Source organism: Mustela nigripes, chromosome 3 (genome assembly GCF_022355385.1).
Source record: "Mustela nigripes isolate SB6536 chromosome 3, MUSNIG.SB6536, whole genome shotgun sequence".
Classification (NCBI taxonomy): domain Eukaryota; kingdom Metazoa; phylum Chordata; class Mammalia; order Carnivora; family Mustelidae; genus Mustela; species Mustela nigripes.
Window position 1 is genome coordinate 25,215,530 of NC_081559.1, and position 24,429 is coordinate 25,239,958.

A 24,429-nucleotide genomic window follows, 5' to 3' on the forward strand; every position below is an offset into this window, starting at 1 on the left:
AGGGAAGAAAAGGGAGTTATTAATAGATTTGGTGAACACTTCTAACAAACCCCCATTCCCTTAATTATTTTTCTGGAGGTACTGCAATTGGGTTAGTCTACCATAATGAAAAGCCATTAGATTTCAATAGCTTGAGCTGAGCTGGATTAGATACATTCATCATGAGTTGACTGGGAGATTTGGAAACAAAGCTGTCAGAGGCTTAGTTTGGGGTTATTTGTCATCAGTGCAAACCCGGTTTTTAATAAATGGGAGGAGGTGAAATTTAAGAAAGGGAAATGAGAATGGAGAAACCTATTCTTGGACAAAAGCTCATTGATTCCTAGTGATGATCATGCATTGCTTATTAGCGACACTGAATGGTGCTGGGGACGTAACACAGTGGCTCCTCATATGAGTTTTAGTAGTAAACAGGGAGTTGGTATTTTGGGAGAAACCTCCGTGATGCACTGATTTAGTCAATCCATAAAACACTCCTACATCCATCCATCTAGTAAAAACTGAGCATCTGTACACTGCAAGAGGTGGGAACATTGGAACAAATTTAAAAAGAAAAAAATAAACGTTGGTCAGAACTCATTCAGAGAAGATTTTTGTACTTCCGACCTCTACTGTATAAATAAGGTCCCAGAGGTATGATAGGAATAATTAAAGTGAATGAAGACCTACTCTGGATTGACTGGATTCGTTTTAGCTATAATTCAAATTGTTCTTTTTCCTCAACCTTACTTATACTTAAATAGGTTGCTTATAAATGGCATAATCTTTTCTTGCTTATCGTTTTGTGATATCCATTTGCCTTCTCCTAAGCATGGGACAAGAACATCTCAAAATGAAAAGAATGATTATTGATACTCTATAACTATTAGGACCCCCTTACGCGAGGAAATCGAGACAAATATTAGCAAGTATATGATAGTAAAACAAGGGCTATCTTTTACAAATGAATGTGCAGACCAAAAAGCCTCAGTATTTCTACTCTCAGAAAACATTTTCTCATCAATTTCCCTTTCTTGTAGGATTACTGTGTGGGGCCTACTGAAGGGAGTAGAATTCTTTCAAACATTGGTTCTATTAAAATGCACTTGGCTTCTCAACTGTAAACAGTGGATGTAACACCTCTATTGCCTTCAGTCTTACAGTGAAGCCTCACAAAGACAAACAAGTTCTATTAACAGTGGTTGTTGCTGAAGATTATAGAACTAATTTAGCATTAAGAGGATTTTTATCCAGTGTGTCTCTTGGCACAATTCCAGATATATGATCTAGCACATAAGCACAGAAACCAAAGAGCAATTTACTTCCTTTCCCAAATTTTAGATTAATTTAGATGGCAGAACTAAGGTGAGAACCATGGTTTTCTTTTTCTCTTCAAACATTGGGTGAGTACTTCTTTATGCATGGACTGCAATAACTAGAACTGTCCTTCAGCTGGTAAGCAACTAACATTTTCACCTCTCTGTCCTTGTGCCTAATTTTTCCCCCTAATGACAGATATGTAAACAAATACATCAAAAGGCCAGAGTTCAAGTCACAAGTTTTTCTACTTACTAGCTGTTTTATCTTGGACAAGTCATCTAATCAAAATCTTTTATTGAGCACTTACTGTATACATTAGTAGACTATAGGTATGCTCTTCTTTGACATCACAGATTAACTTATTACATGCTATATTATCAGATATGTTGTCTTATTTAACTCTCTCCAAAATGCTATGAGATAGGTAGTTTGATTATCCTCATTTTACAGATGAAGAAACCGAGGCTCAGAGAAGTCAAGTGACTTCTCAAGGTCACAAAGGTTGAACTGGGACTTGAACTGAACACCCAGACCAAAGGACCAGGGGTTGGATCTGTAGGCTCAGTTTGCCTAAGAGTTTTGAGTTTCTTATATGTAAAATGGAAATCAGAATAATGAATCTCTCAAGATTCTTACAATAATTAAAAGAGACTATTGCATAAAAGGGTCATTACTATTGTTATTGTTGCTGTTCTATTTTCTCACTATCTCAGATTAAAAACTAGGAGCTCTTTTAATTCCAGATTTATTTCCTAGATTAAAAACTTGGAGCTCTTTTATTTACAACTATTCCTTTGTCTCCCAAACCCAATCTCCACCATCCCCTACTGACTCTTTCCACTATCATTCATTCCTTCCCATTTGTTTCATCAGTTGCATGACACTGCCCATCACTTTTTGTAATTTCAATAAATGTGTAATTCTTTTTCTTGCCCCAGGCTTCTATTCACACTGATATAACCTTCCCATGCTATGTGATTAATGTATACAAAACACAATATTCCTATTACCCTGTGTCATTCTTTATTGATTATAGGGTAAGGGCATCCTAATGGCATCACCCTGGTATTTGAGACTCTGATTCTCTTGGTTCTATATCACCTCTTCAAACTCATTTCTCAGTAGCATCTAATGGAATTGGAGGAAAAACTTGGGAAGCACTGACGGTATTTGGTGAAAAAGACAAGCTTAGGCAGGGGTCTCAGGAAGTAAAGACCAGAGACACAGACATCAAATAAATATATCCACAGTAAATCACAATTATATAAAGGAGGGGTGAGTGGGGGTGAAGACTAACCTAGTATAGAGGTTCAGGCAAGGTTGCCTGAGGCAAAGTAAGACCATTCACTTTATATTCCCAATACCCTGAACTTGGTTTATTCCCTTCCTTCCCTTGAAAATGCCCATTTTGGGATGCCTGGGCGGCTCCGTCGGTTAAGCAGCTGCCTTTGGCTCAGGTCACAATCCCAGGGTCCTGGGATCAAGTCTTGTATCAGGCTCCTTGCTCAGCAGAGAGCCTGCTGCTCCCTCTGCCTGCCTCTTACCCTGCTTATGCTCTTCTCTTCTCCCTCTCAAATAAATAACAAAATCTTTTGTAAAAGAAAAATGTCTCATTCTTCTCCATACAAATCCAATGATCCTATTAGTCTTCCTCAGGATGAAGTTTAAGTCCTACTCACAATATTAAGCTTTGCTAACTTCTCTAGACTCTAAGGATTATATTTTTTAAAAAACAAATTAGTGCATTTGCTGTTCTCTGTTCCTTATCAACATTGACTATGTAACAGATTATGGGTTTTAGGGTCAGGTATGGTAAATCTTGCCCTCACAACTTGATTATTGATGTTTTTAATCTAGAAAGACTGTGTTCTTCACCTTTAGATTCCACACAGTGTAATGATAAATGAGTATTTGTGTAACGAATAGCTGAGTGTTCAGTGGGTGTGTATATCCAGATGTGTAGAAATCTATGCAACAAAAGGGATCAGAAACATGGCTCTAATACTTTAAGCAACCTTCCTAATGCTTAAGATTAACCTAATCCCACTCTTGTTCATTTGCTTTAGGTTTTACTTGAGCTAAAATTTGATACTCTTTGTATTAACATTACAGAAAAACTGACTGCTTATTGTTCTGGAGGTTTGTCTACATTACCTAATGTTGACACAGGATTCGTAATAACCCGAAAACTGAACTCGCCTGTGAGATTCACTCATCCCTGTCATTTGCCTTCTAGATTAACTATTTAATTCCAAATTTCCACATAAAACTAAATATAAATCAACAAAATAAAGACCTTAAGTCTCAGCTCTTGGCAAGCCTCCAAAAGAAATGTGATCTCCAACAAAGTTCTGTTGCTTTGTTGTTGTGTTTTTCTAGTTTTCAGAATTCTGCTTAGCAGGCAAGTTTAAAACAGCTAATTAGAACTAACAGGATTCAATGCAGGCAAGTGAAGTTTTCAAAGCGGATTAGGTTCAACTTTGGCACAAAATTCTGTCAGAGTAAATAGAATTAGCAGTTGTGTAGAGAGGTGTGTGAGAGCTATGTATGTCACGCTCTACTCAAATGCACTTGTTTCCTTTTGTCTCTGGGTTAAATGTTGAAGCATACTACTACTCACATGAGAGAAATTCTAGCTGGTATACAGTTATTTCTACTCTTCCACTCCTACTCTCAAAGAGATTATATTCAAAATAATGATGTGATGATAGGAAGTTCATTGTCCACAGAATCCTCACAGGTGGTCATCAGATCATCAGCTGCTCAAAACAAAGAAACTCGGCATTTTCTAAATTTTTAGTATCTTGCTTCTACACTTTAAACGCAGTATCCTTTCAATGCCTATGAAAAAATAATAACCTGCACGAGAGGCAAGCATTCTGGCCTGTACTGCACAGTCTTCCATTGACTTGTAAGTAAATTTGAACAGATTTCTTCCTATCTCTAGCCTTCATATATTGTTGTACCAAATTTGTTCATTTGTTCAACAAATATTTGTTGGGTGACGACTAAGTACCAGGCGATATTCCAGAGAGTGGTTCTGTTAGCTATGCCAACAGCAAGGTGAGTGTTTCTAATAGAGATGAATGATTCTGTCTGGAAGACAGCATGGGGAGTAGAAAGAGGATTTGAGTAGTAAGACCAAATTAAATCTTGGCTTCAACAGTTACTTAGTGAGATCTGTTGCTACCACCTCTGAAAATAAATATTTTCATCTATGAAATAGTAAGAGTTCAGAAAGTACTTAATGATGCCCCCACATGCGGGCACTGTGCCTGGTGCCAGGAATGCAGTGTAGCCTCAAGCAGATAATGACTCTGCTGGGTTGGGGCTGTCTGTCAAGCATGTTAAGCACACACCATTACTGCACCACTGACTCTTGTTAGTCTGTGTGGTGATTTTAAAATGTGTCCATAGAATCTCTGATACTTTTTCCTTCCAAAGGTAGAACGTAATTCTCTTGTCCTTGAATAGGTGCACAGGCTTAGTGACTTGTTTCTAATGAAGAGAATGTGGTGGAGGTGATGCCTGGAGGCTCCTCAGGGTAGGTCATAAAAAGGCTAGCATCTGCCTGCCTGTCTCCTGGATTGCTTGTTCTGGGGAAGCTTGCTGCCACGTCATGAAAACACTAAAACAGCTTGTGGAGAGAAGCCGCCAACTTGGTACCTACAATTGGTACCACCCTGCTAAGCATGTCAACAATCCACCTCTAAAACAGATCTCCCAGCCCTAGTCAAGCTATCGCAGGAAGCCAACTCCAGTAAAAATTCTGCTGCACTCTCATGAAAGACCGAAGGCGAAACTGCACAGTTAAGCCACTCTTCAATTTTGGACCCATGGGAACTGGAGGACAATATATGTTCACTGTTGTTGCCACTGAGTTTGGGGAGGCAATTTCTTATAGACCAATAGACCAATAGATAACTAATTGAGCCTATGATTAAAAAAAAAAAAAAAAGCTGGATGAAGATAAACAATTAGGGTCGAAGACCTTTTCAAGTTTCCCTTAGTTTATCTCCCATGTCGGAAAAAGAAAAATCAAATAGTTGTTCTCAGATTTCTAGTGTTTCTTTTCCTACAGAAGAAAATTCAAACTCTTTGGTCTAATGTTGAAAGCTCACAGGATCAGAAGCAGTTTGGTCTCTCCTACTCTCCAGCACTGACACTCTCCATTGCCCAATCCAGTCTACCTATTCTCAGCTAATTTTTGATCACGACCTTCCTTAGTCTTGAAGGGCATAGCTCTTCTTGTTGCATATTCACTTGTTTTCCTTTCAAGCTTAATTTAAGTCCTGCGGTAATTCTTGATGACACTAATGCACAGCCATCTCTTCCTTTTTAAAAACTTCTAGTAGGTTTTATTGTCCGTATGACTTATTGATACTTTTTTCCGAAGTATTTGTACTGTTATTACATGTCACTATCAATTAATCACTAAATATTTGAGTTACCACTATGTGTAAAGCACTATGCTCAGAGCTATGTTTAACACTTTTACTTAATTACAATTAACTTTTTTATTTTTTTTAAAGCTATTATGGCATATAACTTGTGTGTTTGTGTCTGTGTGTGTGTGTGTGTGCGTGTGGAGAGAGAGAGAGAGAGTGTTTCACTCCAGAATTAGATGATAAGCAACTTGAGGACAGAACACAGACCTATTCTTCACAGCCTAGGCACATCTTGTAGAGTATGAACCTCTACAAGCATCTTTGTACCATTTTAATACAAGGGAGTAATTTTCAAAATAATGAAACAACCTTTGACATTTTCTCATTCTCCTGATATTTATGAAGCTAGAAGCAAGTGATTCTACATGTTAATGTGTGAAGTACTTGTTGAAGTGGAACTAGATTCCCCTGGCTATGCAACTACATTCATGAAATCATCTTTGATAAACGCATGGACATACAAGCTCAGGAAATTATGAACATTCTCTTCCGTAGTTACCAATCTGATGGAAGGAACTCTCAGAGCAGAGTCATTCTCCTCAACCATCCCAAATATGTGATCTCCAACGTAAGACATGAAAATGGTATGAGACTTCCAGCATACTGAGGATTACAGTGAGAGATCCAGTGCTAAAATGAAGCAGGGAATGCTGGCAAAGTTTTCCCTGAAACTATTCAAAGAATTAAATCCACTCCCTGGTTGACTTTTACAGTGGGGGCGGGGGGAGGAACTGATTTATCAGATAACTGGAAAAAAAAAGGAAAATGTAGCTCTCAAACTTGAAGTTGCATCAGGATCACCTGGGAGTTCTGTAGACTGGTCCTCACGGCCCCACTTCCGGCAGCACCTCAACCATTCACCATCCAGCTCATCGTCTCCGCCATCCCCTCCACCACCACGATGCCTGTTTAGAAAGCCCAGGGTAATTCACCTCTTTCGACATGTGTGTCTCTATGATTTGGATTAATAAGGTAGAGTGGCTGAGTGTATCTGTTTATAGATAGGAAACAGCCTGAGAAAAGGTACACTGAAATGTTCACAGTAGTTATTTTTAGAGGGCAAGATTATGCAGGACTTCTGTTTTTTACCATACGCATACTTATATTATTTAATTTTTAAATAATAACCATGTATATCTATGACCAGAAAAAATATAAATATCATATATTTACATACTTACAGCTAATTTGCTATAAAGTTCCAATGGCTTCTCATCCTCTCCAAAATAAAGTTCAATGTTTTTAGAATTGACCAAATAACCTCAGCTTCCCACTTCAACAAAAATCCTCCTTTCCCAGACAAAACAAACTCCAAACTCCTGGCACATCTAACTCTGTCATGTCCTGCGTCCCCACTCATGTTGGTCGCTGTCTGTGAGGAATGCAAAGACACTAGCTGTCTAGCTGACAAACACCTCCTCATTCTTTAGAACTCACGCTAAGGGGCGCCTGGGTGGCTCAGTAGGTTAAAGCCTCTGCCTTTGGCTCAGGCCATGATCTCAGGGGCCTGGAATCGAGCCCTGCATTGGGCTCTCTGCTCAGCAGGAAGCCTGCTTCTTCCTTCTCTCTCTGCCTGCCTCTCTGCCTACTTGTGATATCTCTATCAAATAAATAAATAAAATATTTTCTAAATAAATAAATAAATAAAACTCATGCTAAGATGTAGGACTCCCCTGTGAAGGAGGCTTTCCTGGTAGCCAGTGCTATGGAAGCCGCACGGGAGCCCAAGGCAAAAGAAAAGTTGGTATTACTGAGCCTCACTTTATCTAAAATTTTAATAACATTTTGTTCATCACTGAATTTTTAAATTAATTTTTATTATTTTAGAATACTGTACTGAAATATGATTGATCTTGATTACCAAGATTTTGCTAACCCCTCAAAGTCTGCCTTGAACAAGCATCCCCATAGGCCCAGCCCTGATGCCAGGTAAGGTTGTTGGACTCTATCTCCTCTGCTGATTTCCTTTTAAGACTACATCCACTGTGGAATTTATCACATTGCATATTTATTTATCACAGATTCTACCACACTTATTAACCTCCTGTGGATCTGACTGTTCTGAGAGCTCATGGCTTTCTTGATCAGTGCAGACATTACAGGTACCCTTTAAATATGTGATGGAGGCAAGAATAAATGTGAAACTATAATCAAGTCTTAATTTTTCTGAGCCTCAGTTTTCTTACCTGTCAAATAATATGATACTAGATTAGCTCAACGATCTCAATGATTGACGTTATACCCTGTACTGATATATTATAAATAATATAAATCTAAAACATAATATCCAACACCAATACAGCTCTTACTATGTGTCAGACATTTATCTAAGTATTTAACAAGTATTAACTCATTCGATTTTTACAGTAACTCTGTGAAGTGGGTGCTATTGATCAGCTTCGATATATAAATGTGGACACTGAAGCTCAGAGCATCCAAGACTTATTCAAGGCTTGTGTTTGAATTCAGGCAGTTTGAATCTGGAGTCTGTGCTCTAAACCCTTATACTGCCTCTCACAATAACAATTTTACATGTAAGTATAAATATATAAATATATGACCCAAACCAAAGATTTTATTTTTAAATAACCACAGACTTTATTTTTTTTTAATGTGAAAATATCATAAGTCATTCTAATTTGAATCCACCATGAAATTTTAACCAAGTCAAGACTAGTGAATATTGTATGCTGTGGTGTTTCTTCCATGAGGGCTGCTCTACTCTAAAAATACACACTGGTTCATTTACCAAAGCAAAAGACACAATGTGACCTACTCAAAGAGAATGAAAAAAGCTGAACAATGAGAGCAACATCAAATCACTAAGGTTTCCTAGGCTAGGTTTCCTGGGTGATACTCAGAAGAATGTTTAACTGTCCCTCGGGAAAACATACAGTCAGCCAACCACAGAGCCAGACCCTCACCTGCGAGCCTGGGTCTGGGCTCTGGGCTCTCAGATAAGTGAAGGAGAATATGCTGAATTTTGTTAAATCTGGCTCTTGGCTTCAGGGGTATATTGGTATATTGGAAACAACCAATACTGGGGATATTGGGGACCTGAGCAAGTAAGAGAACCGTACTTGAGAAAATTGTATAAATAATCAATTATTTATCTTTATCATATAGACCTGAGTATTAGAAGTCCCCACCTGAGAGTAACAGGAGCGCCTCTGCACTTTGTGAAGGGAAGAAGAGAGAGGGGGAGTGAAACAGAGAAGACATGTGACCTCCAGAGATGATGTCAGTGGGGTGGTCACCTCGAGAAGCTGGTGAATCATCAGAAGTAGGGATGACACAGAAAGGACGGGGGGAATAAAACCCAAAAGACAAGAAACTTTCCATTGTGCAATCAGTAGCTATTCTTTACTCTTTCTTTCTTTTTAATATTTTTTACTTCTTTGAGAGAGAAAGAATGCAGAGGGGAGTGGGTGGACAGAGGGAGATGGGGAGAGAATCTTAAGCAGATTCCAGCTGGCCAGGGAGCCCAGTGTGAGGCTTGATCCCACAATCCTGAGATCAGGACCAGAGCCAAAACCAAGAGCCCTATGTTTACCCAACTGAGCCACCCAGGTGCCCCTATTCTTCTACTTGTTAAATTAAGTTTTATTGTACTTCAAGGTATTTCCGGCTTTCTGTTGCAACTCTGTGTACTAAGCCTAACAAGGCATTAGTTGAGAAATCCTTTTGTTATGTTATCTGGCATCAGGGTGTGCCCACTGGCATTGCGTGAGAGCATGGCGGAATTTCAGATTAGGAGCAGGGAGAGATGGGCAGCTAGCAGCACGAGCTGAGCTGTCCCTCTGTAGGAGTGTGCCCGGGCCATGTTCATGCTGCGCCCTTCCTGCTGGTTTGCTCCAGCGTGGTGCAGAATGCTAGGGGACACAGCCACAGTCTCCTCCATTTCTCTGAGTTCCACACAGTTTACCTTCATGGTACCATCCAAAAGATCAGTCATGTTTCCAAAACCAGTTGTTAACTACTGATTTGCTGATGAAAGATATAAGTGAGTAGGGCTTTGGCTAGGAAATTCAAAAGTTGCTCTAACATTTTCTGAAACTAAGGCAAGAAGCAGACTATAAATCTCACCTCCATGAAAATCTTCTGTATATATTCACATGAGCTCTTAGGTATTTGTGAGGGAAATTCCCAGGTGGATCTACCTACCTGGGGAGGAATGGAGGAGCTTTATACCCCTTTTCTTGTCCCAATATTAACATTAGAGATACTGTTGATAGCACAGTCAGATTTACTTGGATGTGAGAAATAAAAACCAAACCAAAAGGAAGCTAACTCCTTGTCCTTCACCTGTCACAGATTCCCATTGAGCTTTATTACGATGCATCTCTGGGTGAATCTGATAATCCAATCACCCCAATCTTTCAAACTGCACTAAATTCTGAATGATATATTACATTCTTATTTTGTTCTCTCTGGTAGGAATCATGCTGTATCTGATATTAGTATGATGCTGTGACATGATTTCTGCTGTTAATGTGCTATCTGTCTAATGAGTGAGTTAAGATGAAAGCATAAGGCATTCAGAAACCACCATTAGCCTGTCCATCCACAAGAGAGATATAAAGTAGAAATAATTGGAGTTTTGAGTGATCGGGAAAAGCAAAAGTGTAAGCCTCAGATGTGAGCTTGTCTTTTGATAGACAAGGAAGACGAGACAGAAGCATGTATATCCAAATGGGAACAAGCACAGGATGTGTGGAAGACATTGGGACACTGACTCTGTAGGCAAAGGCCTTATACTGCAGAGCACGTTGAGCAGAAAGTTGAAGGAATCCTGATTATGAAGGTCTTGAAAGCAAGATCAAGGGGAGTTGAAACTTTACAGACCCAAAGGATATTTTAAGGGATTATCTGATGTGACACTACGGGAAGAATTAGAGACTGGGCTTTCAGAGTGCCCGCCACCCCCAAAATAAAAAGCTGTTGAAGAAACACAGGTGTAATACAATGAGATCTTGAACCAAGGGACTATAGGAAGGAGGGAAAGGAAGGGTAACTCCAGGACACATTTCACAAGATAGATCCTGTCATGAAGGCTCATGGTTATGGGAGGTGAAGAAGGAACAGGAGGAGTTCGGGATGATTCAGACATTTCTAACCTGAGACTGCCTGGTGTTGCTGGCACACGTGAGAATGGAGAAATCGGATGGGGCAACACCTGGCAGGAGATGAATGATGATGAGTTCGAGCCTCCCAGAACAAAACCTGCATTAATTTTGAGCCAATCAAAATAGAAAAGGAAATTACTTATTATGGTCCCTCAGCTATTACAGTTAAATCACGAGCATCCTGGGCAGCGCGGGGTACCCCACAGCGGAACGCTGTCCTCACGCATTTGCCGTCCCTTCCCTGAAAACACGCCACAGGCAAAGTCAGAAGCAAGAGCGGGACCCGAAAAAGCCTGGCTCCTCTGACTTTCACAACCCTCAAGTACGATGCCTCATCGGCTTTTTCAACATAGAACCACACAACAGCTTCCGCCTAACAATTCAGGGACCGCAGGTAGAGCCCCACGCAGGAATCCCATGTGCCACCAATTGATCAGTAACTTCAATCTTCCTTCTCCCATTTTTTTTTTTTTTCTAGAGCTGCCAAGAAGCAGAAAAGTAGAAAAGCGACTGCGTTCACTTGTACAGCCGTGCTCCGTCTATGGTACGTGGACAAGTGGTATGAGGGAGGAAAAAGAGGGGCTCTAAACTGAAATGAGCTGGACCTCGGGATCGCCACTGCTGGCCGTCACAACCTGAACACAACTACTGCATCTGCTGGTAAAACTGGGTTTAAAATTCAGGCTTAGGCACACAGTACCCATGTGAATATGGGTGAATTACTTAACACCTCTGTGCCTCTGTTTTGTCATCTCTAAAACTGGGACAATCATACTACATAGTTCATAGAGATGATGCATCCACTAAGGAAATATATGTGACGTCCTCAGCATAGTGTCTGACATGTACTAAGGTGTTCAAGAAATTGTCACCCCTATCATTACTTTTATTGCATCCCTGGAGACAAAAGACATGGAGGTCAGAAGACATGCTGGTCATGGCGATCATGCATTTACCAAAGCTATGGAACCCCACCCAGATGGGTAGTGTTTGGGATAAGCCTGTGCTAGCACACATTTGGATATAATTCAGTTGGCAGTTGGCTCCTGCCTTCCAACAGCTCATTTTCAGATGTGACATGGGCTGGCTTTCTTCTCTTTGGAGGAGGTGAGGTATTAGGAAGTGATGGCCTTGAGATGATCAGAATGTAATCCACGCTATGGCCATATTTACACAGTATCACTTCCATTGTGCTTTTAAGTATTTTCAAACACTTGAAAAATATTGTTTTTCATTAACTTCATAAAAAAATGTGACTCCTTATTTGGCAAGACAACAAGTTTTGGAGTCTACTTATCTCATGATGGCAGGGTTTTTCTGTTCTTGAAAAGTAGTGAGCTCCGCAGTAATTAGGAACTGCTTGCCCACACTTGGTGGGTTTGCGCGTGTTGAAAGGAGACAAAGACAACACTACATTATGGCTGGGCTTAGTCTAAATGAGTTTTGGAGGGTTTGTTTTGTTTTGTTTGTCTTTGCTCCTAAGCATGATGTTTCAGCTTTAAACTCTGCCTCCTGACAAGTTACTGCATGTACAGATTATAAGAGGTTGGAACTATTTCAAATGTGGAGGCTTAGCCCATTTCTTTTCTGTGTGAACAAGAAGCATCCCGGCCCGTCTGCCAGGCTTGGGAAGCTTTCCTTACCTGGGACTTAACTGCTTTCAGAAGCTAGTTACCGAAGCTGTCTGTGGCGACACAGAAGGGCGTGAGTGAAGGCAGAGGATGCCGAAAGCCAGTCTTGTGCTCAGGACAGGGCTCACCATAGCCAAGACTGCAGCAGCTTCCATCCTCAACCAAAGACTTCTCCAGACACCCAACAGTCAAGAAAACTATGGAGGGAGCCCTTCGAGTCACTCATCATATCTGTTCCGTATGATATACCAGCCTACACACCTGCCCAGCTATTCTGGGAGCAGAATGTGCCCACGGGATGACAACTCCTTTCTCATCGTAGCTGAGTTTCAGCTGGGGTGTAGCCTGGAGTTTCTTCTTCATTTCTCTGTTGCCCAACCAGCAATGAAGCAGTCACTGTAGCCCAGAAAGGGCTGTAACTCTGTTAAACAGGACCTGATTTCCATGATACTACAACCACAGTGACTCCTGCAGAATTAGTCAGAGGGAGGCAGCATTCTCCATTGAATACTAATATTTAGGATAACTTTGATTCATACATCGGCCTGCACCTTTCCGCCCAGTATTTCCTCATTTCATGATAGAGACGGAGATGGGGTGTTCATATTCCTAATCTCTAACTTTTAGTCTGCTTTTGTGAAACGTGAATAATTCAACACAAGAAATAAGTACTGACTCCTAGATGTAAGAAATGTGACTCCATAAGCATAAAACTAGAGGCTAGAATGACTGCCTACGTTCAAATCCTGACATCACCACTTATTAACTGAAATCTTGGTCAAGTTACTTACTCTCTCTGTGCACTGGTTTTCTCCACGATAAACTGAGTAACACTGCCATCACCTCCCAAAGCATCTGGCACATATGAGATCAAGAAATACTTTTTCCATTTATTATGATGAACTTACTTTAATCTTTCACTATAATAGGTATGAGAAACAAAGAAAAACAAAAATAATTTTTTTTTTTTAAATCCCTGAATCCAAACTTTCATTTTGGACTCACTCCCTCTCTACCACAAGACAGGGTGGAAAAAAGTAACCGCATCCATACTAGTTTTAGATTCTCTAATTTGCTGTACAGACAGCTCCTTTAATTATAAAATACTTTATACTCGACTGATTATACAATGAGTTGATATTCTGGACACAATTTGTATTTTGGCTGTCTGGTAAAATATGAGACAAATCTCTTATTTTCCTCTCTTTTTTTCCTCCCAAATCTCTCTTTACCTCTTTTCAAAGGTAAAGGTAGTTTCCAAAACCCTTCTCTCCTATCCCACATGATCGAGTTTTGGCAAATTACATTCTCTGTGGGTCCCAATGTTCTCCTCTGTGAACTGTAAACAATAAACTATTTTTTAACTGAGTCTTATAAGGTCTGAGAGACTAGCAAAAACACTTCCAATGTCTGACCTTCCCTATAATTCTGTTCTCTCTTACCCAGAAACATAAAGACAATCACCCCATAACTATTATGAGCATATGATCATACGTCCATCATAAAAGGTTGTTATTCATCTCCTTCTGGACATTGTGATTTTGCAGAACTTTTAAAGATAAAGTCTCTGAGGCAATCGTCACATGGTTTTTCCAATTTTTTTCTTCATAATTTAGTGGGACTCTAAGAGCTCTCCATGATTTTCTCCCAAATCTCTAAACCCCATCAGGTAGCGCCAGTTAATTCTATTCACCCACACACCTTATATCTCTGTCTTATAAGAGGAACTTACTGCATAACTGAAAAATCCTTATAAATAAGAAATTGGTAGAAATAAGTTGTCGAAAGAAGCTAACAGATTCCTTTTGTCACTGTTGTTAGTGAATTGATAATTAGCATCTTAAACCAGAGTAGTTCAAAGTGTGTTTGTCTGTATGGGCTGACTGCATTATTTCTGAAGTCCATGCTACTTCAGATGGGCAAGAGCACATAATTTCAACAATACACAATGGACGTAATCTGTTATAAATAACTAATATACACACAATATGAAGAGAACAAAATTATGCTGCTTTTATAAACAACCTAATAAAATCTCATCAACAACAACTGCATAAGAACTTGAGCAAAAGTCCTTTAGAAATGGTTAGGTGTTTTTCAAACGTAAGGAATTATTTATTCTCGTACCAAGAGTTTAAATACTTTACACTAATTGAACTGATATTCTCTTCCAAATTATTCTATTGTGTGTGAATCAAGATTCCGCCATGGCTGTCATCTTACTTCTTAGGACTTAGGACTGAAAAACACTTATTTTTAAAAGTCAGTAGAGCCTATTATTCTCTTTACAAATAATTCTTTGGTATAGTCTTCTTTTATATGGCAAATTACCATAATTTATCTGAAATACAATCTGATTTGCAGAAATTTGGTCTACAAGAAGCTTTTCAGAAAATGACCACTTTGTGAAACTCAAACATCTCACCTAACCCTCACTCGTCTACCAAGACAACTGGCTCCAAGGTTTAGGAACAAAAGCAGAAACAACACCACTCAGATCATGGGGTTAAAAGGCTCATCCCTTTCAGTTCTGAGGACTTCTCTGAGTCTTTCCTGCATCTCCATTCTGGATCCAAAAGAAAACAATGGCCTGAATTGGCATTGTGCCTACTTTTCAACTGGGTGATGACAAAATAATGCAGCTAAAATAGCACTGACTGGAAAACAATGTTCTTTCAAATGAAATGTGTTGATACATTTGCACTACTCATACCAGCCCTGAACAGAGATTAGAGATTTGTACAGTACTCTGCGTTTCATGTGTTCAGGTGACCAAATACCAGCCTGTGGTTTCTGCCACAGTACAAAAGTAAAGGATGTTCTAGCTTGAGATTGCTGCTTGTTTGTGTTGTACATACCATAATGAGCTTTATGAGGTGAATAATAAATGAGTCAAAATTTTACAAAGATTAAAATATACTGTGGCTCCTACATGCTTCATAATTTTTTTAGATAAATATTACAGGCTCACCTTTCTAACTGACTCAAAAAGCTGGAGGAAAAAAAACAGGCTAAGTATTTATACAAATACTTCCAAGTGGAAACACTACTAAAATTTTAGAAAAAAACATTAAGGAGGTATTGAAATAAATTTGAACTAGAATCCCAAAATTAGGGTGACACAGTTAGTTAAGTGTCCGACTCTTGATTTTGGCTCAGATCATGATCTCAGGGTCACGATATCGAGCACCGTGTCAGGTTCCACACCCAGTGAGGAATTTTCGTGGGATTCTCTCTCCTTCTCCTTCTGCCCCTCCCCACTGTGCACACACATGCTCTCTCCCTTTCTTACTCTCTCTCAAATAAGTAAGTCTTTAAAAGAAAAAAAAAAAAAAACAATAATCCCAAAATTAGGGAAACAAATCTCATTTACTTACAAGTTGGTTTTGCTGTTGGAGGAAATTTGGTCCGGGTAATAGCCAAAATTATGAAAATAATGACTGGCCATAAAATCAAGACAAGGGTCCAAAGCTGCAAAATAATGACAGGAAAAAAAATGTTAATTATATTGCTGAACTAAATGGCAAGAAGTACAATATATAAGAGTCCAACACAAACCAGATATTTGATTGTAAATACTATTAATTAGAAGGGAATGAGAGATTTTTAAGACTACAGGAGAACCTGAAGTGAACACAAGAATGCTTTTTTCCTTAAAATGAGCTTCTGAAGCCCCCTTTAGAGTCACCTCTCATGACCGTCCCAAGAATGATGACCTCATCAGTAATTTCCCTACTTCAAAATCTTTAGTTGCTTGTTGGATAAGGTTCAACATTCTAAACAGAGCATAATAAAACCCCAAAATAATCCCAACCTAGACCTATCTTACCTACCGCTTCCAATGTCAGGATTCTAGAGTTAGCCATAGAGATTTGTGTATGATACACATGCGTAAAGCAATGAATGAATAAATGAGTCAATAAGTAGATGAATAAATGGGAACTTAATGGTCTGTGTACTATAAGCAGTGCCACTATAAATAGTATCTCGTGCCTGCTTTTATCATAGAACTTATACTCTTATCATCTATATACATACTTTTTTTTTTTCTTGGCTTTAATAAGTTGGCAATTCTTTTACGGCAGGAAGTGTCTTCTTTATTTCTGAATTTCAACTGGTACAAAACAGATGCTCAACAAATGTACACTGCATCAAAATTTCTATTAGAGGATTTCACCATAAGACTATTAGTGGTTTCTCTCCCCACATAGACATGATTCAGTTCATAAGATGTATACTTAATATTTTACATATGAATTAAAACTGGCTCCAAAGCAGTGAAAAACACATATTCTCAAGATCAACTGTGCTACACAAACAGTTACAGTGCTCAAACCAAACCCTATAGAACAAACGCCACCAATGAGTAAGGGACCAGTGGGGTTAGGAAGGGGGGATAGGTAGGGGACTACATGACTAAGTTCAAGAAAGTCCCTGAAATCCTGAGACTTAAGGAAACCAGAGATAAGGGAATAAACCAGATCATCCTGCCCTAGATGTCAGAGGTGGGTTCTTGGTTCTTTTTATGGCAGTCACATCTTGACCACAAAGAATGACCAGACCCCAAAGGAGAAGCAAGCCATTAAAGATGTTATCACCAGTCATTTCTCGAGTCAAGACCTCCCAAGAAGCTTGGTAAGACCATAAGCTCCCTGGTCAGTTCTGAATAAAAGACTGTCAGTGGAGGCCCATGTTGGAAACCTGGTCAGGATGCCTCTCACTCTTGAGATCTTATTCTGTCTCCTTCATGAATCAAGTCCTATTGCTTTGCTCATTCTCCTCTGTTGGCCAGGTTCATTCTCGGACTCCATGAGACAAGAACCTCCCTCTCCTGCTTCCCCTGTTCTTAATAAAGTTCAGCTTGGAACTATGTTTCTGCCTGGTTATGCAGACTTTTTACCACTTCTCCTCCACTCCCCACCACTTCAGAGACGATAGGCTTCTGACAAATCTCAATCTGCCTGAGGCTCAGTAAATCTCCAAAACAATCTAAATCTGTTCAATTATTGATCCTTAAGTTGACTATGAAAATCTCCATTGAGTGTCTATAGTACTGCTGTTCTTGCTGAAAGGCCTGTAACCAACTTCTTGGACCGCAGATTTAAGGGTATATTTTTAGCAAGTGGGAGAAACCCGAGGATACTTGGTCTGATCACAGCTGAAAAGGTCCCAGAGAGGCTGAACAGCTACATCTGTAGCAATGCTTCTCAAGCATTAATGCGCATACCAGATCACCAAGGGATCTTGGAAACATGCAAATTCAGACTCAGAAGATCTGAAGTTGGACAGAGAGATTCTGCATTTCTCACAAGCTGCAGGTGGGTGATGCTGCTGCTGCTGTCCGTGAACCACACTTGGAGTACAGCAGTGCTAAATGTATACCACCTTACCTAACTAGCAGGACTGCAGATAAAGTCCTAGAATATTTCTGTTGGAAAGTTCCTTCAAATGAATGGACAGAATTCAGGGCATTTAAAAACTTGGACAGGAAAAAAATACATTTTTATTTTCTCCACTATTTGATTGAAATTAGCATTTCCATTAATGACGAACGTAGGCAACAACCCATAATGCTCTTGGAAGTGCCTGTGACTTTGTCACAAATATCAAATCCTATTAGTACTGTTGCAGATACCTCAAAGGTCTGCTTCTAGTCAGAGCGACAATTAAAAATTATAGTAGCTACAGGTTTACCATATTTACTTATTTATTTAGTGCTATAATAAAGAAACACGTGCTACCATATCATACATTTGTTTTTTAATACCTTAATGACTGAATCGGTTTAATGACTTAATGACTAGAATCAGTTTTATTGGCAATTCTATTTATTTTATTGATTTCAAAGCACTATTCTTAGAAGGACCATAGGCTTTTACCAGGCTGCCAAAGACATCCATGGCACAAAGAGGCTAAGAAGACTTGACCTGATCCAACTTTTTTAAAAAAGAATTTTTATTTATTTATTTGACAGAGACAATGATAGAGCCCAAGGAGAGGGAGCAGCAGAGGGAGAGGGAAAGACATGCTCTCTGCTGAGCGGAGAACCTAATGCAGGATTTGATCCCAGGACCTGGGATCATGACTGGAGGCAAAGGCAGACACTGAACCATCTGAGCCACGCAGGTACCCTCCAACTTTCTTTCTTATTCTCTGTGGTGCAGAAGATTAGCACAGCCTTATCCATTAACTTACCCACAGTCACATACCCAGTTGGGAAGCAGAGCAGGGAACAAGGATCTGAATATCAAGATACTTAGGCTCGATTTTTTTGTTTTAATTATCATCCTACTCTGAGGAAAAAATAATGCCTTACAGAAAGTATATCAGAAAAAATATGGAGGGGTGCCTAGGTGGCTCAGTTGTTAAGCGTCTGCCTTTGGCTCAGGTCATGATCCTAGAGTCCTGGGATCGACTCCCACATCTGGCTCTCTGCTCAGCGAGAAGCCTGCCTCTCCCTCTCACACTCTCCCAGCTTGTGTTCCCTCTATTGCTGTGTCTCTCTGTGTCAAATAAGTAAAAATCTTTTAAAAAAAAAAAAGGAAAGGAAAAAAAGAAAGAAAAACATGAGTTTATAGAGATATAAGATGTGTTATTCCAGCCTAGTCTCTGATACATTCAAAAATTAGTGTCTGCTCTTCAAAGACCAAGACGCAGGTACCATTTTTATTCTGTATGATTCATTTGAAATGTAGACTATGAAGAACTGGGGTTTAAAAATTTAATGTTTGTGGATTTCTTGGCTTTATATTTGAAGTCATAGTTATTCTTAAAAAACATATATATATTCTGAATAAGTTTAGTGCCCCATAGTTACTTTTAGGAGCACCTATTCATTTTCTAGAGCAACCTCATGAGAATTCAGTGAGCAACTGGGACCAACTGGACCAACACAGATGTACATTCACATTCAAATAAAGGGCATATGTCATGGGATATCTTTGAATTGTCTCTCAATTGATCTAATTTGATGGTTCTATGAGGATGTTTTGATAATGAAATAAATTTTAGACATGGGTTAAATCTGAACAAAAATGCAAATTGTATCAGAATAGTTTAAGAAATTTGGACTCTATAATAGGTAAAAATCTACAGCAAGCCTATAAGCACTCTATTATTGAAAGATTTCCCCTGGGATTTTTAGGTCAGAGGTTTGGAGAACATTTCTGCATACTGCATTTTAGAAGGATAATAAGCATGAAGCCCTCCACACTGTGATCTTGGGAATGTTAAGGTTGACAAGTTAATCACAAAAGCAAGAAATAAACAAAATTTAAATTTTCATAGCAGCAGGATTGCTACCAACACCATTCTAAATATTATCATAAACCACCTAGAAGCAACTGCAGTGTCAAGTATCCAAATACTAAATCAATGAGCCATGACTCCTTTTTGTTTGTTCAGAAAAGGGCTGATTATTGATTTTACACATATAGATATTGGGGCTCCTTGAAAACTAAGGGGAAAGCAGTTTTCAAAAGTTTCATATTTTTGCTAATATTTTAATTATCTCACATTTGTCTCTATACCTCATTTTTGTGTTCCACCCCCTACCCGGCATTCTTGACATCTAAAGGCATATGCACACTAAGTAGTTTGTCTCTTATTTTTCCAGGGATTGTTTCTACTGAGATGTCCCATTCTGTTCTTTTTCTCCTCCCTTTCCCTTCCGGAAAAATTGGGTGCCTGAAAATCCTTTTCTGAGGCCCAGAGAAAGGCTAGTCCACACTAGGACTGAAGGCACCACAGTAACTCAGGGAAGAAGGTGGGTCCCTAACAAGGTAAAGAGAAAACACGCAGTTCAGAAGTCAGACATGGGAGGTCAAAACCCAGGTAGGGTAAGGAGGGTATCTATTCAGGGTTTAGAAACAGGTAATTGTTTCAACACAGGGAGGTAGACCAAAAAAGTAAGTACATTATCCATTAGAGGAGCCAGGTTTCTCACTATCCATCAAGGGAATTATTAACAAGAAAAACAGGAAAACAAGAGTTTTATAGTGTTGGATTAGAATTAAAGATATGGGTAGGAATGCCTGGTTTCCAAAATGCATTAAGAGACATAAAACATAGCAATAATAAATGGGTGGGTAAAATGTGTTTATTTGCTTTTTTTCCCTGGTTTCAGAAAAGTTGTTTCTGCCTCATCATGTATTTTCTCTGTCCCAACCTGGAAATACCTACGTTTCCAAGAAACCTTAGCTTCTTTTCGTGAAAGCTAGGTGTTCTCGTTGCTATTGGAGTGTCAACTGTTTTCAAGCCCAGTCAGAGCTATAGAATAGATACAGACACAGAGATTACACAGATGGATAGACAGATGAAAGAAAGAAAGAAGAAAGGTGATAGATACACTGCTTAGAGAATGTCAGGAAATGGTGGGGAATGGTGCCTAGGTGGCTCAGCTGGTTAAGCATCTGCCTTTGGCTCAGGTCATAATATTGGGATCCTGTCCTGAGGACTGAGGACATCGGGCTCCCTGCTCATCGGGGAGTCTATTTCTCCCTCTCCCTCGCCCCTCACTATTGCTCATGTTCTCTGTCTCCAATAAAAAAATATCATCTTAAAAAAATAAAAAAAGAAAATGAAATTGAGGGGGATGTCAATAGGACACAGATATTAGCCTCTCACAAACTTGAGCATCAAATTTGACCTACTAGACAAATTTAAACAGTAAGAAAATATAATATTATGAAAATAAAAAATTACATCTAACTGAATAAACTAAGAATCCAGGAATCTATGTAGGTATAAGTACATAAACAGAAAAATTGGAAATTTAATGATGAATGGGATATGCACAGAGTCTCAAAATGGGACAGACGGACATTATGTACCTCCTGATGTGAGGCAAAGGTGCAAGAACACGGCATCATTTTTGAAGTATTCCTGCCAAAGATAAATAGCCAGAGTCTAAAAGTAAGGAAACAACAGTCTTAAATGTTCAAAATGTGTGAGGGTCATGAAAGTCAAGAAAAGACTAACCAACTGTTATAGACTGAAGGAGACCAGAGACATGAAAACTGGATGCAGAACGTGATTTTGAAGTGGAATCTTTTGTTATAAAAGATATGGTTGAGACAACTGATGATCCTGAATTGTGTCTAAAGATCTGATGGTGATGTTGACAGTAGGTGAATGTCCTTGTTTGTAAAGTAGGGACACTAAAGTATCCAAAGTAATGGGGCATCAATCTCAACTGGCTCTAGAAAGAAAGCTATTTGTACAGTTCTTTCAACTTTTAAAATTTGAAATTGTTTCACAATTTAAAATTTAGAAATTATCTTTAAAATAATTCTTTTTAAAAATGCAGAGCCAATTTTTAAAAAGCAGCAAAAGAGAAAAGATGAAGAGCCAAGGAAAAAGATAAAAAACAGACATGTTTCCTATTTAGGAACCCTATCCCACTGCACACATGGGACAAGATTTGGGAAATTAATGATGATGGCAGGACACATTTCAATGACCCTGAAGTCAGCAAAGACATCCACTCAAAAAATCTCAAGTTTAAATCTTAAGAAATTCCTTGAATGAACCAAATATAAATTCACTCCAAAATTCTCATTGAGAGCTAATCTGTAGTACCTATTAACTAATCTTAATTACCTAGTAACATTTGCCTCTGCATTTGCTATTCTCTTAAATTTTTGAAAACCTCTCAAATCTGATTTTCTGAAAAATCTGAGCAAAGCACATAATTTTGGCTTTTAGAGAATTCATACACCATTACTTTTTCAGCATCTTTTATTCTAATTATTGTTGGCCCATCTGATTCTATTTGTGTCCACCATTTTTATTACTCTTAAAAATCATTTTCACTGAAAGTAAAATAGAGGTGAAAGAAAATAAAATACAGGTGAACTTTAAATTAGTCAGTGTTACCATATATTTAAAACTTTGAGGAAACTACTGCTATTTGAATTCTTTTAAATAGGGGATCCACAATCTAGTCTTCCTCATAAATGTCACCATCCCTTACTGTCTTATGCTTGGCCCACCTCACACAGTCATATTATTCCTTTTTCCTGTACAGACATTTGAGTTTGTGTCCCTTGCACTAGGGTAGTCTGAACTTGCGTCTGAAGTGAATGATACTGAGTATCAGTACAATTTTCAAGATGCAATGGGGATTCTTCTGCCTAATTCTGAAAATCAATAAAAATAAAATGTTTCAGATGAAGATGTTCCATTCTCTTTCATGGAATCATGGCCTTAGGGAGACTTACATTCATAATACAATAAAAAATTATCAAGCATCTACTGTGTACCAGGTACTGAGGATAGAGTAATTAAAAAATTCAGCCGTTTAGGGAAGGAAAACGTTAAAAAAATTATAATCAAATGTAACAGATGATGCTAAGTCACAGGACATTGAGTGCAAAAGGAAGATAAAGGAAGGGGACTGAGTCTGAAACCTAGAAGATGAGAAAGGGTCAGGCAGTAGAAAGGATATGTGTGTTGGATGGGATGTGAGCAAGTGGGAGTCTTTCAAGCAGAGGAACCATATGTGTGAAGACCCGCAGATGGGAAAGAGGGTGGAATATTTCAGGAAAAGAAGTCAGTCCAGAATGACTGGTATATCAAAAATTAGGGAAAACATCTTTGCCATATGGCTTATTCAGCTTCTACTTGAATGGTTCTAGTGACTAGAAGGTTCATTATTTCAAAAGACTTCATTATTGGACAACTCACATTGTCTGATTTTTGCCCCTCATATCAAGGTGATATTTTCCTTCCTGAAACTAACACTCATTCATTATAGTTTGGCCCCTTTTTTCACATGAGAATTCTTCAAGTATTTGAATAGAGACCCCTCTCCTCTGGTGTAGTTCCTTCAACAATTCTCTGATAATATGATTTCAAAATATCTTTCCCAGGATGAATTCTTGTCAAGTGGTCTTATAATTAGTATCAATTCAATATCATCATCCAAATGATAAATGCTCATATTTACTGACTGCTTAGATTTTGTAGGATGCTATGTTAAATACTTAACATGCATTATCTCATTTAATATAATCACCTCATTTCTTCCTGCAGATGGGAAATCAGAATCTTAAAGAGATTAATTAAGTCTTCATTCCATAAACCATTAAATGGCAGAGCTGGTATTTGAACCCAGGGAGCCTGGCTTCAGCACCTGCACAGTTAATCATTCAGCTGTGTAGTCAAATCACTGCAGGATATAGTACTAACTCGCTTTGATCAAGATCACTATACTTTCATTAGTTCAGTGTAAATGATTTTCATTGAAAATCATTTAAAGATTGTCCTGTAACCTAGAATCATAACTTTAAAAAAAATTATTTATTTATTAGAAAGAGAGAGCATGAGTGGGAGGGGCAGAGAGAGAGAGAGAAGCCCAAGCAGACTCCAAGCTCAGCGTGGAGCCCAAGGTGGGGCTTATCCCAAGACCCTGATTCTGTCATGACCTGAGATAAAATTAAGAGCTGGACACTCAAAGGACTACGCCACCAAGGCAACCCTAGAATCGTAACTGTTTATTACAAGCTTCAAAGTAAAAACTGCCCAGCTTTCCACATATAAAGCACATTGCTTCTTCTTTCCGCTCCCTGTTCCTTTCCTTTTGCACTGTCTCATAAATCAAGAATGACTGTTACTGGTGGTAACAGGAATATTCCAAGATTCACATTGTGAAGTAAGAGGCTGGTATTTTAGTCTGGAATAAACCTTACTTCCACCCCCAAAACAAGCAAACAGAAGTGGCAGAGCTCTCAGTTAATTGGGCTTTCTGCTACTGAACACCGCCATCCATAGAAATGACTCTTCTAAAAACTGAGATAGGGGACACTTTCTGAAATCTATACTTACAGATCATAATACATTTTGGAAATTGGTAAGTTTTCTTTCTTTCTTTCCTTCTTTCTTTCTTTCTTTCTTTCTTTCTTTCTTTCTTTCTTTCTTTCTTTC

The 24,429-nt window shown here is 38.7% G+C and overlaps 1 protein-coding gene across 1 annotated transcript in view; it reads right to left on the bottom strand.

Moving 5' to 3' along the window:
• Positions 1-24,429, bottom strand: part of ABCA12 (ATP binding cassette subfamily A member 12) — a 165,845-nt gene that overhangs the window by 136,664 nt on the left and 4,752 nt on the right. Inside the window, exon 2 of the mRNA XM_059392669.1 lies at positions 15,882-15,975. Within this exon, the coding sequence (XP_059248652.1) occupies positions 15,882-15,975 (94 nt within the window). The remainder of the gene's footprint in view (positions 1-15,881; positions 15,976-24,429) is intronic.